The 19,215-nt window shown below is 41.4% G+C and overlaps 1 protein-coding gene across 1 annotated transcript in view; it reads right to left on the bottom strand.

Moving 5' to 3' along the window:
• Positions 1–19,215, bottom strand: part of PHLPP2 (PH domain and leucine rich repeat protein phosphatase 2) — a 30,428-nt gene that overhangs the window by 10,674 nt on the left and 539 nt on the right. The window contains 7 exon segments of the mRNA XM_017741364.1: positions 1–182; positions 1,666–1,812; positions 5,838–5,992; positions 7,092–7,217; positions 7,647–7,837; positions 11,879–12,012; positions 18,880–19,124. Of these exon segments, the coding sequence (XP_017596853.1) occupies positions 1–182; positions 1,666–1,812; positions 5,838–5,992; positions 7,092–7,217; positions 7,647–7,837; positions 11,879–11,933 (856 nt within the window). The 5' untranslated portion in view covers positions 11,934–12,012; positions 18,880–19,124.

Genomic DNA, 19,215 nt, shown 5'->3' with positions numbered 1-19,215 from the left:
CCAGGGTCTCTAGCAAGTTCCCTGCCAGGGCAAGTTTGTCTAAGTTGACAAGTTTCTCACAAATTGCTGGCAGTTCACAGAAGTTATTGAAGGAAAGCCCAAGACAGTTGAGCTGCTGCAGGTTTCCCATCTCTTCTGGTAAGGATGTGAGGAAATTGCCATCAAGCCAGAAGGTCTGGAGACTGCAACAGTGGAAAAAAGAAAGAAAATAATTCTGCAAGGAGTAGTGAACATCACATTTAGTATTTTCAGTGAATTTCTTCTATAGTTAGCTGGTCTCAGTGTGGTTATTTTTAAAGGTACCTAACAGCTAATTTTATTCTTATACATGTAAAGTTACTGAAGTGCTTTTATCACATATGTAATAGGCTTAGAACTGCATATATGCAATACCAAATAGCTCTTAAATTATTTTGGAGGTAAACTTCCAGTTGTGCCAAAGATTGTAAGTTAACACAAGCAAAATACAAATCAGTACTTACATTGTAAATGAAAGATATTTACTAAATTACTTAGTTTTCTACAAATGGCACAGTTTAATCACACCTCCTACCACACTGATGCACTGGTAGAAGATTTTTACACTCTAGTTTTCCATTCCAACACACACTCAGAAAATAATAAGGTAGCTTTCTGTTGTAAGATGAGCTGTTTCAAAGGTTGTATGGCTTTTGAGACTCAGATCCCAAATATACAATTCCCTTATTATGATTATGTTCCAACAGAGACCTTTCTGTGTTTAGTGGTGGTAGAAATGAAATCTGAGGCAACAAAAAGTTCTTATGAATAAGGGCTCAAAGAGTCATCAAGATAACTGGACCCATAACTAAGCTGTAAACCTCCAGAAAGCATAAGCCTACATACAGCTTTTTCCTCACAGTTTGCATATGGCTAAATGATCATTCTGGAAATTACTTGCTCACACCCAGTGTGGCTGCAGACATTCCTTTTTAAAGATACAAGCTGGAGGAAAAGCAGGCTACAATAAACCAACAGTTCAATACTGATGTTTATCTATACAAATATAGTAACGGTCTTGCAATTAAATTTATCTAAGCTTAAGCTCTTAGGCACTTGGAGTAGCTACTGCAGAAAATGGACAAGGCTTTTACTCCAGCAAACACTTTAAGACAAAGTTTTAAGAGGGGACTGCTCAAGTATTTTCATGTTAAAATCCTCTAACACAAAAAGCAGCCAATTCTGTAGAACACAATCAAACATACCAGTGCTGACAAAAATCACTAGACCCCTGTGAGAAGCCACCACAGAAAAGTTTTCTATAATAAATTAAAACTTCAACAGAAATTGCATCAGTACTGAAAATATTAAATACAAATAATAAATGCAGAAAATCAGACAACTCTGCAGCTGCAGAAAAATGCACAGACTTATTTGAGAAACAATGCAATTGCCTTCAGTGCTTCATCTGCATAAAGTTTCCTCATCTTTTCTGCACCAGCAGCTGCAATGTTTTAATAGCAGCGATTAAGGGATTGCACATCTTAGTTCTTGACCTTCTGCTGGAGTCAAATTAATCATTCAGCCTTCATGGGCAAAACAGGCTGCCCTAGAACTCACACTTTCAGAAACAGTATCTGCACATCAGTAGTACTCAGCTGAGGCATCAAGGATGTTTATGATCACAGATGTAAAGAGCATACTCACTTCAACAGTTTGCCAATCTGACTTGGCAAGTAATGAAGTCCATTACAGGAAATATTAAGCTCTGTCAGAGTAGAGATCTCACACAGTGATACAGGAAACTCTCCCAGTCTATTATGAGACAAGTTCAGACTCTTCAACTGAGAAAACCTATTAGCAAGAACACTAGTTAATTTACAAACCTACATAGTCTGAAAGCAAAAATATACAGAACCAGTCATAAAGAATTCTTAAGTCTTTTTACACTGGTGATACAGTCAGCTAACTCATTACAGGAGTTCCTGCATAAATTTGGTTTTAAGTCATTGATATTCTTCTCAGTGGTCATGCTGAAAGTGATCAAATACCATGGGTTTACTGCAGAAACTGGTAAGAATCTTCTACCCTGACTTGACAGGCTTCTTCCTAGTGACTGTTACTAAGATTTAGGAGACTAAAATGCTCAGTTCAAAAAATTTACCTTCAAAGAATTAACTACAGTAAGAGTATACAATTAAGTCGCTTGGGAAAAGAGGAGCTGAAAACATTCACTGGGACTGTTCTGAGAATAAAACAGAAGAGGGAAATCCCCTTTCCAAGCTGGGTGCAACAGAAAGCCAAGCTGAGCTGTAAAAGGGAAAACTAGGAAACCACTTGCTTCATGCTGGGAAACCGCAAAACCTGCACCCAGAGGTCCTTGAACAAGATTACACAACTACAGTGCTCCTTGCTCAGCAGACTGCATCCCAGGTACTGCCCCAAGTGCAGACAGCCCCACAGTCACTACAGTCCCACCAGCGCTTGAGAAATGCTTACCTATTTCTAGCTCCTTCAATCACCATGCTAGGTGCAAAGAGAGAGAAGGAACTTAGCATAGCTGGGGTAACATACAGGAGGGTTCTCCTCCAAGAGTTCCTGCCTCTTTCTAGAGGAAGCAAAAGTATTTTTCCCCAAGTAATAACCTCCTCATCCCAAACTGGAACCACCAGAAATTAATTCAGTGGGGAAATTAATATCTCAGTTCTATGAGATAATTGCAAATTTCATGTACCAGAGAACTACTTGGAAACACACAGTTATTCATCTACCTCACCTACCCAACTTTTCCCAGGCATTGGTGAGTAGCTCCTATTTTGAAGCAAATGTTTTAATATAGGTAACAAAACCAAGGTTAATTAGCTTGAGGGAGAATATTACTTCTAGCTTGAGATGTCTTGAAATATAAGACTGAAAGTTTTTGGAGTTGCTTTCTTCTTTATAGTGACCTTTTTTCGGATTCAAAATACTCGTAATGATCTGTGTAGGAACTACGCATTATATTTCTCCATTTTGCTTTATAACCTTGGGGGGCAGTTGTTCTTCAGAAAGAGGGAACATAGCTGAAACTTGAACACAGATTGTTTGCTTTGAGCACCCCATCATATAAATAAGGGCATAGGCATTTTTGTTTGCTGCAGCCACAGACTCTCTTATACTGCAGCTGAAAGCCAAAGAGAAAAAGATGCTGTGTTGGTAAAAGCCTTCCTCAAAGGAACACATTGGATAATGCAAAGATCTAACAATGATACAATAATCAGAAACTTGCACACAGAACTCCACCACAGTATTGAAAACGAAGGAAACAATGAGGATGAACCTGAAGATTTGAACTATCTCATTAGCTGGTTCAACTTTAAGAGATTTAGGACAGGTCACGGCTCTCAGGGTTTGAAATCAGCAAACACTTTAATGAAACTGCTTTCTCAGGAGTTCTGCAATGGCTTTTGCTACACCTGTTCTTAGCACCAAGTGTTTCTCTCTCACTAACAGTGTGGTGAGAAGCTGCTCTGAGAGACACAGCATTAAATGCAACAGCACAACTAATGTTTAGAATTCATCCCTCTGCAAAAATATCAAAGCAAGCACAAGAGGGGCATTGAAGTTTCCAAAAGCTGAAGGGAAGCTGGTACATGACACAGCTTGGTCTGAGATTCCTCAAGCAGACTTCCATATTCAGTGGGGGGGACAATACTCAAAAGCCTTTTGAGTTCTCCTTCCGTTCCTTCTTCTTTGCCTCAGTAAGCTCATGTAGTGACGCAGGAACGGAATGGAAAAGCAATTCAAGCTGTATATGAACCAGGTATTATAGGGGATAAAGATCCCAAAATCGTTGTGGCTCCTCAGGTTTCAGTCTGTGCTCTCACAGGGCATACTGAGACAGCAAAGAGGTAGGGAAACACAGCAGTGAATCTTCCATGGGATGACGATCCTCTGTTTAGCAGCCCAAACTGGTGCTGCCCTGAAACATTCCCAGTTTAACACATCCCGTTCTGCCACCAAAGCGCTCAGCACAAATCTGTATCAACTAGCTAGAATGCTGACAAGAGACATGCAGATGTACACATGTGTATGCACACACATATATCAACAAAAGATCAGATCTCAGAGTGTTTTTCAGACAAGGGAGATACTCAAAAGGCAATACAATACATAAAAAATGTACTAGGAGATGTAATAAAGCAGGTAGGGTTATTTAATGACCTTTGCTTAACATTTTCCCTTTAGCTAATTATTTTTGCTCCATTATTATAGTTATAGCTTATTAGACTCCTAGAGCTTGAAAGTTCCTCAGAGGAAGAGATCTGACCATTGTGAAAGATTCTGCTGTTGGGAACTAACAGTCTTGAGGCACTGAGAACACCTACTGCAAGCAAGCAAGGGTCTTCCTATGGTGCTATAATCTTAGAAACATCCTAAAAACCTCAGACAGAAAATCTTTTCAAAAGGCAATGAGCAGCCTTATGTGGGCTACCTAAATGCTGTTTATTCAAGATTGTGTGAAATGAGAGCTTCTTTTATGGCTTTTGTTTGTTTGAGGGTTTCAGCTTCATCAGACATAGTCACTGCCAGGAAAAGAGTGCAGTTTCTGACATGCCAGATTTCTTGTTGACTACATGCAAGGTCAAAAGAAATTTCAAGCCCCTTTGCTGATCCTGTGAACCAAGGATACTACATTTTAGAAAATAAAGCTCTGATGTCCTTTTCAAAATCATACAATGTATTTGAAGAGACAAGTAGAAAGTAAAATCTTGAATTAAGCAGCTTCTCCAGTAACAGAATCTGTAACAATTCACCATTAGAAAACATTTAAACAAGTTTGGAAAACCAGACTAGACTCTGGCTCCCAATAAAACTGCAAAGAATTCCCAAAAGTGAGCAATTTTTTTTCACTGTATACTCTTATGGATACCAGGCATTTCATTACTGTCTAGGAAGGAAAATGAAATAGCACAGTAATAGGCCCCTGGAGACAAAGAAAACAAAACTGCACCCTTCCCCGCCCCACCCCACCTTGCAAAAAACCCCGCAACAAACCAAAATGACAAAAGCAACCAAACCTCAAAACCACAACAACAACAAACCAAACCAAACAAATAACAAAAAAGCATTTTTGCAAAGTTTCTCCAAATACATTTTTCTTAAGACACAACTTGTTTGAAACAGAGCCATTGGACAATATTACTTTAGGCTTCCTATCAGCTTTCAAAATTCATAGAACAGATCCTTGAATTCTATTTAGCATGGCTGGTATACATATCAACAGACTAATCTCCCTCTAGATTTTTATTATTTTGGGGAATTAATTTAAATACATTTTTGTAAGACTCCTTCACTTACCTAAGATGACTACATCATGCTTCCATACCATCCCACAACTGCTACTCTCTTAAAAGCAGATCATCACAAGTTTCCAAAGCAAAGCTGGAGTCTCACAGGCCCTCTGCCAATTCCAAATACACATTAAGAACTTGCCAAAACAGGGTTTTTCAGACCTGAACTTCTTCCTGCAAACACTTATTCACAATAGCAGCATTATGCTTTTCCTTGCCTTTTATTTTATACCCCGAGATGTTCTCTGCTTAGCAAGCAGCCTTATATTACTACTGCATCTTGTCCATACAAACGGCATGTCATCCCATAAGGCTTATCTCAAATCAGAGTTAGCACAGAATCTGTGGAAGGGAGCTCATGAATATTATAAGTTGTTGGAAGTTTATTCCTGTCTGTGCTGCCCAGATCTGCTTCCAACCCCCTCACTTGTGAGAGCTTCCTTAAGATCAATATTTTTACCATCCCCAAGAGAACAGGCAATACTTCATTCCTGTATCCATATGTCAAGGACTCCAAATGTAGAAGAAAAATAATTCTTTGCAGACCTGCAAAGGGAGTCAAGACTCCCTGCTCCACTTGTTCTCATAAAGTTGTGGCGTAAGTTGAGGTAGGTGATATCTTGACTGTAGAAGAGGTGCTCTGGTACTTCCTCAAGGCTGTAGCATGAAAGATCAACCATGCTAAATCGCATAGACACAATCTGAAAGGAAAGAGAAAAAGCTGCAGCTGTGCAACAAATTTTCTCTGGAAGTCTAATGGAAGGCCAAAGAACACAAGTAGTAAAAAATCTGCAAGAACATGAAAGAACTCCTTGTGCCCACCAGGTAGAGTCCATGCAGGAAATGGGAGTCCATGAAGTACAAGCCTATGCCATTTGCTACATCCCTGACAAGGATGCATAGCTGGATACCAGCCAGGACTCACACAAAGTCCTGCTCTGCATGTGCACTGGGCACACTGCCTAAAGGCTAGGCTATAAGAGAACCAATGTAATAGAGCAAAACGGATCTTTGAGGAAACTATTGAGAAAGCATAATCTCCAAGTGCCTTCCAAAGGTGCAAGAAGCAACAGGAAGCAGTTGATTTTCCGGTTCAGTTCTTGGAGGTTTACAGAACCTCTGCTTGGCCTAGCTGCTTCTTCTGTACTTTTAGCTACTTCTTTCTTTTATTAGCTTGTTCAGGGTATAAAATTTGAAACATAACTTGTTATAAAAAGGCTTCATAAATTATGGTTTTGCAACATTTCATAAAGTCTTTGCAAATCTCAGATGTTCTTTCGTTAAGCATGTTTTGTTTTGAGGTCCTTGGTGCTTAATTTGACATTTTATGACCTGCTTTATCCTGAACTCATTTTGTATTTCATAATATCCTTGCTGACCTACAATCTCTCTGTAACTCAAATCTATCAGGGCAGCCCTGTGAATGTCCGGCTCATACTTCAGGTAGGTTCAAGTATGGGAACAAATGCAATCTGTAGGTTTCTATGGCTGTAAAGTCAGCCAGTCCCTGTGGTTTGTTCAATGACCTGTGATTAAGTTAGTCTCATAGGTGCAGCAGGGGTTAAAACAGCAGAGCGACTGCTCAACATCATTGCACATGTAGAGAAAAAGAGATGGCTAACAGAAAAATCTCTGTAGTCCAGAGCATGAAGGAAATAAAGAAAGCTGGAAAGTGTCCTGGGTACTTTCTCCTGCATCCTAGCTTCACCTCTGACTGCAGACCAAGCCTGCATCAGAAAACCCTTCCTGTGGCATACCCCTGCACCCACCATCCAAACCACACTGTCCCCATGGCCTCACCGTGGATGCTTGCCGGTGCCACCGCTGGCATTCTGCCAGCGTTTCAAAGGAAATATGGTATGTTTGAGCTTGTGCTCCAGCAGATGTGAAAGCAAGGGTGTACTGCCGACGTTTCATCTCTTCCACCTGCAAAGGGAGAATTGACAACAACAGTCTGCCTAAGTGCCAGCAATTACAATTGACCTGAAGTCTAGGGTGAGGTATTGCTGACCACCAGTAACACTACATTTTGCTGAAAATACAGCTGCAAAGATACTGGAGAAAAACGCAGAAGTAAATCCTGCTTAACACGTTTCTGGTGAAGTGGATACAAGAAGTAGTAATTTCCAGACTGCCCATTCACAACATTGGCTACTGCTGTGAAAGCTGAACTAGTGTATCTTCATTTTACTAGCCTTCAGACTACTACCTAAGCAAAGCAAGTAGAAAGGGGTCAGGCACATTAATGCAGTAATCTGTGACAAAAGCCTGCATTAATCTCTTGTGGATGATTCCCATCATTACCATTTCTTCTTCCTTCCCAAGCTACAGGCAGCTAACCAAAAAAAGCCTTACCTTCCCTCCAACGAGAGGCAAGATGTGCATCTTCCCTGCATGGCTGTCCTTCACCGAGGACACAATGAGGCACGTACCACAGAGAGTGACCGAGCGCTCTGCCCACTTGTGCAGCTGGGTCTTTCCTTTGCGTACATTATAGACTCCAGAGAGCAGGATGCGATCCAACTGTTCCACTTGACATGGCTTTTCTGAAGAAAAAGGGGACATTAGCATTTACTGTCCATGTGTTCTTCGTTCTAATCTGTGAGTACAAATAACCAGTTGTTGTAAAGAACAAGCAGACAAATTGCACTTTAAAAAATGTCTCATGCAGAGGACAAAACATCCTCAGTCAGCGCAGGAACGGCTGAGCAGCACCATTGGGTGCCTCTCAGAACAATGTTAGAATGGTTGCCATGCAGTCTTTTTAATCTATAGGTAGTTACAGACCTTAGCAAAGCCACATGCTTGCCAAATATCCTTCGTTCAAATGTAACAGAAAACCAATTTTAAACTCTCATTGAGTCAGCTAAAGTCACAGAAACCATTAAATAAGTGGCTTCTACTGGACTTTCAAGGAAGGTCTGGAAAATCAGCTAGAGAAGGAAGTTCTTTCCCTGAAGATGACTGTCCTGGTTTTGCCTAGGATAGAATTAATTTTCTTCCTGGAAGATGGTACAGGGCTGTATTCTGGCTTCTGTGTGAGAATAATGTTGCTAACACACTGCTGTTTTGGTTGGTGCACAGCAGTGCTCACCCAAATCAAGGACTTTTCAGTGTCCCATTCTCTTTAGCAAGCAGATGCACAAGAAACTGCAAGGGAGCATGGCTGGGGCAGCTGATCCAAACTGGCAAAAGGGATATTCCACAGCACAGAACATCATGCCCAGTATACAAACTGAGGGAACTGCGACAGGAGGGCTGAGCATTGCCACGGGAAGCGCACCAGTCAGTGTGATGAGCAGTGTATTGTGTATCACTTGTGTTTTATTCCTCTCTCTTTGTTATTCCCCTTTTCATTACAATTATTATTATTTTACTTTATTTCAATTTATGAAACAGTTTATGTTCTCAGTCCACAGATATCACCTTTTTCCCATTCTCCTTCCCATCCCATGGGGGAAGCAGTGTGTGAGTGAGCAGATGGGTGGGGTTAAACCACAACGGTCCTTTCAGGCGGCAGACCTGGTACACAAAGGGCGGAGACAGATCTGACCAGAGCATGTTAAAACAAATTTGCCATAAGCATTTATTGTATTCGTTTAACAGTGGCTGGTCACAATGTTGATTTGTTTGCCCTATTTTGTTGCACTTGTTCTCAAGGTCGCATTATGTAACATCTTGTCTGCTGTAAAGGCTGGGTTAAGGTTATGATGTTGCATTTCGTAATCTGGTCTGTATGCTCAGCATGGCCCTTATCTCTGTGCTCTGGTGCCGTTTAGTGGAAAATGTTGATAATGACACCATTTGCCTTTTCTCCTCAGAGAGTCCACCTAGGAAGTGGACACTTCCCACATCCTCCTTTTCTCCTCCAGCTTAATTACAACAGCGTTTGGGAATTCTGAATATCCTTGGCATGTTGAAAACCAGTGTGGTCCTACTGCTAGGAACGATGAATGTGGTTCAGGTCTTGTTTAGGGAGAAGCAACTATTTGCAGCTACTCCGACCTTGTGACAAGCACTGAGACTACTCAGACTGGACTGGAGTCAGACTGCTGCCAATTGCAGCCATACTGGACACACTCAAGGTCAACCATTCAGCTTCTGGAGTTGGGGTTACAGAGAATTTGAAGCCCACAATACTCTAACTGAAAGAGATACTGGTAGCATATGAAGGAATTTGAGCTGCTTCAGAGTAGGTTGGCACTGAGGTCCAGCTGCTCCTGGCACCTTCCTGGGGTGCTGGGCTGGATGTTCCAACTGATGCTATGCGGAGTAAGCAGGCCACACTGATCACACAACAAGCTTGAATAGGGAAACCATACTCCAAACATTTATCAGGAGCAAACAGTTAAGTACTAACTCAAGCTGTAATACTGTTTGTCAGTCAGACAGCAGGATCTTCAGCTTGCCAAATCTAAAGTGTTATCTTGAAGTCCATATCTGGCTGAATTTAGCTGAAACATTTAGTTGTTTATTTACAACAATAGTTTTGTTTCAGGGACATGAAGTTTGACATAAGATGTCTTTTATTGGTGAGAAACTGTAAGCATCCACAGAAAAAATTGCTTTGACTTCACCAAGCTGAAAGACCAGCCCCACACTTGTAAGAAAACAATATTATGGGACTAAAAGTGGTATCCCACTACTAACTGACACAGCGGCACTGTTCCAAGCATTACTACACAGCTACACCAATCTTCCAGTTTCCCTTTCTGCTCCAAAACCATGACACCTATCCTAGAGTGGGTCAAGGGGAAGCAATGGAAACAGTCAGGTGGCTGGAACATCTCTCCTATGGAGGCAGGCTGAGAGAGTTGGGGTTGATCAGCCTGGAGAAGAGAAGGCTCTGGGAGGACTTTCCTGCAGCTTTTCCATATATAAAGGCAGCTTATAAGAAAGCATAGAGAGACGTTTTACCAAGGCCTATAGTGGCAGAACAAGGGAACATGTTTCTAAACTGAAAGAGGGGAAATTTACACTGGACATGAGGAAGAAATGTTTTATGGTGAGGGTGGTGAGGCCCTGGCACAGGGTGCCCAGAGCAGCTGTGGCTGCCCCATCCCTGGAAGTGTCCAAGGCCAGGCTGGACAGGGCTTGGAGCAACCTGGGAGAGTGGAAGGTGTCCCTGCCCATGACAGGAGGGTGGAACGAGATGATTTAAGGTTCCTTCCAACCCAAGCCAGTCTGTGATGCCATGATTCTAAGTTTCTCTGTCTAAAATCCAGTACTTCCTCCCTTATGTTCTCAGCTGCAGGCTTTGCAAAATTATCATATCACCCTCCATAGCATTCCCTCTAATTCCTCCCCCACCTTTGAGAATCACTTCGTCAGCATTTGCTTGTACTTCCTTAAGACAGGTCTCCTGAACACTCTTCAGCCCTTATACTTCTTCCTTCACAGCCTCCTCCTAAGCAGACCAGCCACCCATGCTGACTGAAACTACTCAATTACATTTTCTACCTACTTGGTTCCATGAAGTTGAGTTGCTGTTCGTGAGTCCTCAGCAGGTCCTGCTTGACATAACCAAGCTTTCATTTTTTCCTCCAAAGTTCTCTATACCCCCTATCCTTGATGCCTCTACTCCTTCCAGCCTAGCTAACTTCTGGCTCCCTCTTCCTTGCCCCATAAATCCAGACTATGCATGTCACACTTCTTTCCATCTGTTACACTCCGTGTTTTGCATATATATGTACAGTGTATACAGTATATACACTGTTTTGCCTGTTCTACACACAGCTCCTAGACAGAAGGGGGTTGTCTCAGCAGGGTGAAGAAGCTGATTTCTTATGAACACTTTTTTTTGACACTGAATAAACAAAAGACGGCTAGCAGCTCAGTCTGGCTGCCTAGATCCACAATGCAAGAACAATTTTCCATTAAAAGCACTTTGATTTTTTTTTTCTGAAATGCAAAAAATACACAGGTGAAGTACTTAAAAGTAAGGAAATAATTTCTTTATTATCTTTCCTCACCCTCATTTCTGTTTCCTCTTAACTTCAGTGAATTCCCTTTCTGATCACTAGCACCAGATGCCCACAGGCCTATGCCTGTTATCTGTGGCTCCTTGTGTATACTGTATTCCTGCCTAAATCAGTTCAACAGGCCACACTCCAAAGTCTCGCTTCTGTAATCCAATGCCCTAGGTTTCTGATGGCAGCCTGCATTATTATTAACCAGCTGGCACCTTCACTCTTCGCTGTTTAAAGGCTGTGGAGGTATTTGACCAGGACCTTCCTTGCCCATATCGACCCACTTTTTGTAAATACAAACTTCATGCACATCTAAACAGAACTGCAATGTGTTTCTGATCCTAGTGGGAGCTCGAAGTCATCAGTTGCAATATTTGAAGCTAAAGACAACAGAGCAATCTTGTGCCTTCCTGTAGACCTGTCTTTTCTCAAGGCATAGACAGGATCAAGAAAACTACGGAAGTGTGATTTTTTTTCTATTAATCTTGAAAATGTTTTAAGAAATGCTTATTGGTACTGCAGGTGCTTGATGCAGCCCTCTATAAACCCAACAGGCTGGGTTCCAGCTCACAGTTACAGCTACAGGAACAGCGACAGTGTGCACACACAATTTCTTACCGCCGTAAAAGCGAATCATACAGCTGAGATCAGAGTTTGCTGCCTCTTCCTGCATTCTGAGAGGATCATCAAAACCCAACCCAGCCAAGTAGTCATATACAATCTGAAGGGGTTTTTCTGTGGGCTCCAGCCTCCTGTCAAAACATACAAGAAAGTAGTTTGAGAATGCAAAAAAGATTAAACAAGTCTCAGTATGGCTAAAGTGTGAGGAATACTGACACACTGTTCTGCTCCTCTGAAAAGGACTGGAAAGCACAGACCCTTGGGTCTCTGCTCCCTGCTTCACACGCAGCACTTAAGAACTGCAGCACTTGTGAACTACATTGCAGAAGACGAACAGAGAGGAAAAGCAATTGGCATAAGCCACACAATTCATGGTGAATATTTCCATTCCATGATTTAAGGAGCACCAGGAAGAAACCATGACAAGACACAAAACCAGAAATACTGCGCAAAAAAGCAGATACCAAGTAATTAAAAACCCCTATGTATAATGCCTCAAAAATATAAAAGAACTCTTAAATTTTTTCTTTCAAATGCAGCTTGGAGCAAAGCATTTGAAGAATCCTCATGAAGAATTACTTAAAAGAAAAAAAAAAAAGAAAATACAAATTTCCTACTCTCTCTAGCTCACATCAGTGGCTAGATTCTTATGTTTTGGCAAGTTAACTTAACCAGTACATTTAAAAGGAGGTTTTAGAACTACGGCAGAACACAGGAAGGATTCAGTGGCTAGCTTGAATAAACAGCAGTAAGAGAAAGTTCTTGTGAAACATCAGATTTAGTATATTCAGAATGGAAAAGATGTTTTCTGATCCTCTCTTCTCACTTTTTCCAGAGACCCTGAATTGTGATTTTGTTCAAGAAAAACAACAAAATTTCTTGCTAAATTATAAGTTTAACTTTAGGGAAAAAAAATAGTGTAAAAGATTAACCACTGAAAATGTTAAGCAGGAGTTAAAATCTGCTGTTCCAATGGTCCACTTATTATCCACCATTAAAAATCCCCATATTTAATCTAAAAGTGCCTAGCTTCAGATTAGTCACTGGACCTCACCTGTCACCTATTCTTTAAACAGGAGTTCATAAACCATGTCACTAAACATTTCAAACGTCCTCTTCAAGATAAGGTGCAAGGTGCTTTTAAAATTATTTTTGCAGCTGAGAGGGTCTACTTTGATTCAAAAGGATTTTTACCACCAATTTCTTTTTAGCTTATCCCTACTCTGCAAGCACTAACATGACGGTTCCCTGTATCCACGTACTGGCTACACAAAACCACACATACACATTGGTTCTACTCAAACACTTTTACGTTCCTGGATTAAACCTGCTCTCATATCCCTCCAATGCACAAGTCCTCCTGAACTGCATCTTTTGGCAACTTGTAACCTCCTTCCTCTCCTTTGCAGTATTTAGTATACTTCTCTTTCACATAAATATACCTAATGATACTGAAAAGCAGTGTTTTCCAGGGAATACTGCATGCTAAACCATCTAGAGCAACCTGCTGTACTGGCTTCTCAGTACCTGTCACTCCCTCCATCCATGTCCTCCGGAGTTCTTACCTTTTAGCCACAGGTTATTAACAGAGCAAGCTGAACAATGCAAGTTTACGTTTCTTCCGTCAAATATACACTAACCAGCTCCTCACCCAAAACAAGATGCTTACACTGAATAACAGTTTCCCATTTGTAAGATAATAGTCAATGAGTTTTACTGGTTTGCGCATTGCTTTTTCCCCCATGACATCAGAACACAGAACCTCAGGACATTTTGGGTTGGAATGGCCTTTGAAGGTCATCTACTCCAACCATCCCACCATGGACAGGGATATCTTCAATTCAAACAGGCTGCTCAGAGCCCAGTCCAACATCTCACTGCAACAAATGACTAAATGCCTTTGGCAACCAAGCTTGAAATCTTGAAGCATCAAGATCAAGTTTGCGAGGTAGGACCTGTTTTCCACTAAACTTTGTTGATTTGCATACATCATTAATACTGCGTGTCTTAATGGGAAATATTTCCTTTCTGTACGTACCAAACTTTTCCACTTCTTCTCACCTCTTCTCAAGAATAAAAACATTTCTCATTGTTTTTAATGATTATATCAGAGTATTTCCACTATTACTGACAGCTTTAAAAATGTCATCTCATAATTAAGGCAGGACAGATTTCATAAAACATGAACCATTTACAAGTACCTAGTCATCCAGGCTTCCTTTGGAGTCACCAAGACACATCTCAAGAAGTAAATTGACCTCAGGTATTTCAAGCAGATACATTGCAACTCTGGCTTCACATATAGGACCTCTGGATCAGAAGCGGGATTACTCTCAAAGCTCTGGTACAAAACAACAAAGTTTCTAGTCTGAAAAGGCAATGTAGTTGATATGCAGCTGACCCACAAAACCGGTTCTTACTGCTCAATGCTTGCTAAGCCTGTTTAGGGCAAGTCTGCTCCCTGCTTTTGTTTTACACAGAAATACATCTCCTTATTATCCAGAAGGCTGTATATGAAATAACCCCTTTCCTCTCTCTTCAGAAATTATCTCTTGGAGCTCCTATTCACTAATAAGCTGATGTCAGCTAAGATGGAATTCCTGCACAATCATCATGAAAAGCTGACTTATTAAACGCTCTTTCTTTGCGTGTTTTGTGAGATGGACACAGGACAAGAGACTGGTTCAAAAGAGCAAAATGCCATCAATTCTTCTTTCTTCGCAGAGATTTCTTAAGCTTATATGAAGGATCTCAGCCTTTTTTAGGACTATCTGTCAAGATTTACAAGCTCAGAGCCAAGCACATCTACAAATATATAGCTAAGGTTTATCTTAATATTTTTTGCTATAGAAACAGATACCAGAGAACACAACACCAAACTTCCAAAAGAGCTTTATGAGGTAATCTTAGAAATCATAAACCTGTGTATCTGTCTCTTATAACAGGCAAGCTATTAGAAACTGTAATGAATAAATAATAGATTGCACTTAACAATGCTGACTTCCAATACAGTACACCCGATGTATTGTGTACCCTTCAGCATAGAATCCAAGAATATGTGAGATTTGACTGGATCTCCAAACCTTGTCCAAGTTTTCCTTGGCTACCCCCAGACTCCTATTCTTCTGCTATTAAAGCCTTATGCTTGCCAGGAAACAGCCTTTCCAGCATGTGACCCATGGCTCAAGAATTTTAAATGCTTGAGTGTCACTCACAAAAAGAACTTATCAAGTAGCCTGCATCTAGACTTCCCAAGGAAAAAAAAACAAACAAACACTCAAACTTTACTATTTGGTTGCTGAACAGACTGAGGCTTTTTAAAGTACACACTAAACTACATATCTGCACATCAGATTTCAGGAAGAACAGTAATGAGGTAGAGGGATCATTTGTGTTGTATGAAAAGCACATAAGTCACAGTTGTACAGGCTGCTCAATGCTCTCTGAGGTACAGTGCTCTGGCTTACCCTCCTGAAAAAGCTGGATACTCTATCCCACCATACTTACCCTTTTCAAGATGAGATCTGCTTTTTTTCTTTTTTATTCTTCTCATCTTATACTTCAGCAAGAATTAATGCTGCAGGGTTTCAAAATGCTAATTTGAAAAGCCCTTAATCTTCTTTCTTGTCCACATAAATCAAACTGATTTGCTCTTTGAAGACATCTAAGACACAACGCCCTTGGTTTTGTTTCTTTTCTATGAAAGCCATGTACAAAAGGAACATGGGTGGCAATAGCTATTCAAGCCCAATCCTCTACAAATGTACCTCTAGTACCATAGCACCAGTCCTATCTGAAAACCAATCGAGTAGCCTGTTCTATTGCACCATCTAGGTTTGCTGGTCAGCAGCCACAGGACAAAAGCTTTCCCAAAAAGTCTTCTGAATTCTGGAAGCTGCCTATAAAAACATCACAAGTTGTTCCAACCTCACTACCTGGCAGGAGAGTTTTGAGTTTACAGAAAGATCTACACCCAAAAAGTCACAGGAGGCAATGACTGGCCACTCTGTAGAGGAAGTGGAGCTCAGGGTTAGGTATTTCAGTCGTGAAGACATGGTGGAAAGGGTGTCTGACTGCCTTCTGGCACTTCACTGTGTGCTGGACCTGTGACCGAGGAACACCGGGGCAGAGCCAGGTATGTGACTAACAACACTCACAGGGTCTGTAAATAAAGCCACAAGCACACCAGCCCATTGCCTACAGACCATGCTCACACTGAGAAAGGGAGCAGTTCCCTGAGTGCTCTTGGAGACATTCTGGAGACCTTGAGTACTTCCACACTGGAGGACTGGATTACTGGTCCAAGTTCTCATCAAGAGCCATGTGACTCACTAACAAAACCGTGGACAGGCCAGCAAAAGGAAAACCAAAACCTGTATAGGGAATGGCAGTTCCCATATGGAATTTCTTCACTAACTTGGTCAAGGCTGACATACTCCAGAAGTAACAGTTAAATTGCAGCAGAAAAATACACTTTCAAGAGAAAGCAACATGGTGTGAAACCCAAACTGGCATGAGATCACATTAGAACAGTACAAACTCATCCTGTACCAAACACAATGGGCTCTGAACGCTGGCACATGTGAGAACACACGGCTGTCACAGCAGCTGCAGTCTGGCACAAACAGCCCATGGCATCCTCAGCAGCATCACACATCAGGGACTGAATACTTCCTCTGCTCACAGCAGCTCTCCGCAGCATAGGTGCAAAGGCTTAAGGAGACAGAAAAGCCAACAAGAAGTAGCAACAGTTTCAGTTTCACTCCTTTTGCAACTGTAGCTCTCCACAAGCATGGGTCAAGTTTTCAAATCTTTGCAGCTTAAATTTTTTTTGTGAGTGGTATCCAGACCAAAGAAGGTATCCACACTATTCTTGTTTAAGCCTTCCCTCTGCAGGAAGATATAACTCCTGGATATGAAGGGATACAAGCATAAGGAAAGATTCTGGCTAGGAGAAAGCTAAAGATCCTTGAGGTACACTGTGGAAAAGAAAAAGTTCTTACAGAAACTGACTTGAATTCACAGAATTGAAAAGGAAATAGAACGATCACAAGGACATTGCTGAATACTTAGACTGAATACACAAAAGAGCTTCTGCTATTCTTCCATACAGCTTTCAGTCTTCCAAGTCAGGTGCCAAATCAACATCTGCCATGCTTTGGAAAGAAGGTCACCTGCTGATATTAAAAGGGTGAAGAATTCAGAAGCTGTCTGAGAGATGCATGTACTTATGGTAAGATGTGATCAGATATTTAACAAAGTAATTTGTATTTGTGAACATGTTATTAACGTAAGTGGTAAAGTTTGTTCGAGGAAGGAACTATCTCAACAGGGCATGAGGATAATCTTGAGCATTCTGTCATCTTCCTGTGGACATGCAAGTAGATACCCCTTCAGGCCTGCTTCCTGTTACTAACACAGGTGTTACTGAAGCAATACTGGTAACTCCCATTTCCTTACCAAGAACAACTCCAGTGGGAAGTAATTCAAGGATCTCTTCTGTGGCAAACACTCTAAGAATTACAAGGAACAGACACATCATAACCAAGAACTCTTCACAAAATTTATGACAAATCTTGACCAAGTCCTAGACACACCAAGAGGCAAAAAGAGTGGGAAGTAATAATTTACAGCTCAGTACTTGCTTCCAAAAGACTGGCAGCAGATCCAATTTGCTAATCCAGTGCAAAGTCTGCCACAAATCAAAGACAGGCACAGCTAGCTAGCAAGAGAAAAGTGAGAATTGAAAAGAATTCAAACACAAAAGCCACTTCAAAAGCTAAAAAAAGTAAAAATGTGTCTCTCTGAATACATCTACAAACTTTACCTAAGATTTTTTCATGATCTGCACTAACTGGTCTGCTCTTCCTTAAAAATGCTGGAAAATCTGCTCACTATTAAGGTCCAAAACATGCCAACTTCCTTACCAATTTTTCAAGCAACAAACAGCTTTTCAGCTGCCTCAAGTGGCTATGTTCAAGTGTCTATCTCTTCTCATACAGTGTTTCTAACTAATCCATCCCTCGTTCCTATAACCCTGACCAGTGCAACCTTTTCCAACAGTCAGTTTTAAACACATCCTATTCTCTCTGCATCTCCCCCCACTAACATTCCCACCCCATTTCAGAGCAAACACACACCACAGTTTTAAAATTTGGACACATGTGACCTGTAACTTTCATTTCACTATCAAAAATCCAGCTACTAGCTCTGTTCAAAATGCATTGTATCTACTGCTTAGCCTTTAAGTAAGAAGACCACAGCAATTATTTGCCCCTGAGAACAGGAGTGGCAATTTCATAACTGAATCTTAAGACCAGAAGAATCAGCGCAAAGTCTAAATACCAACAAACCGAATGGGAGCTTGTAAACCTACAGTCCATAACACACCCACAGCATAAAGTTTGTGTACATTAAACCCTGAGCCATCTATTTTCAGCCAAAATTGACTTCAGGCATAAAACACAGCATCTAATGCTTAAGTCTTCTTTATATAACCCTTGCTACATTTTCTGTCTGCCTAAAATTATTTATCTGGCAACTCTTCTTAGTAAAAAAATTATGAACAGGTAAATATCACATGACATAACTGTGAAACTACCTTACTTATTTTGCTGACTCAAAATAACTGTTTACAGCCTCTTAAATAGATCAGGTTGTCTGGATGCTAAAATCCCCATAACACAGAACACAACAAAGGAATATATGAACAGGCACCTCTACCTAGAAAATGAGGACATATTTCGGGCTGGAGCAACAGTCGGGCTGGAGCAACAGTCAAACCCTCCCTGTTAAAACACACAACTATGAGGCGTGTAACCTCTACTTCACCACTACCTATTTTTTATTAATTGCATGACTCAAGGCTGTACCTGACTACCAGCTACTACCTCTGCCTGTTCCCTACCTGCCCTGCCAACAGGTGAACACGGTGAACGGAGCCTCGCAAACCTATACAAAACATTTCTCAGTCAGGTTTATCCTTTCTTGGCCCTCACCTGACCAGGTCTCCATGAAGCTGCAAAAAGAGGTTTTTCCTCCCTTCTCCATCACAGATCTCCGAGGCTTGGGTGTCCACTGTGCAGAGGACCAGGCGTAAGTCCGAAGGAGCTGCAGCTGCTGAGTCTCTTCCATAAACATACACGCAGCCTCGTCCGACGTCCCCTTTCAGCCAGGTCCTCTCACGGGAACCAACCCGACTCCTGCTCTGGCAGCTCCTGCTCCCGGTGCGCTTCGTGTTCCTCTGCAAGGCAGCCCAGACCCGAGCGTCAGCACCGCCTCCGGCCGCGGCCATACTCCGACCTGGCCTCGCACCGGCCCCCCCCGCACACGCC

Source organism: Corvus brachyrhynchos, unplaced genomic scaffold, assembly GCF_000691975.1.
Source record: "Corvus brachyrhynchos isolate BGI_N302 unplaced genomic scaffold, ASM69197v1 scaffold365, whole genome shotgun sequence".
NCBI lineage: Eukaryota > Metazoa > Chordata > Aves > Passeriformes > Corvidae > Corvus > Corvus brachyrhynchos.
Note: the sequence above shows the minus strand (reverse complement) of the source record. Positions and strands in the feature narration are given on the sequence as shown.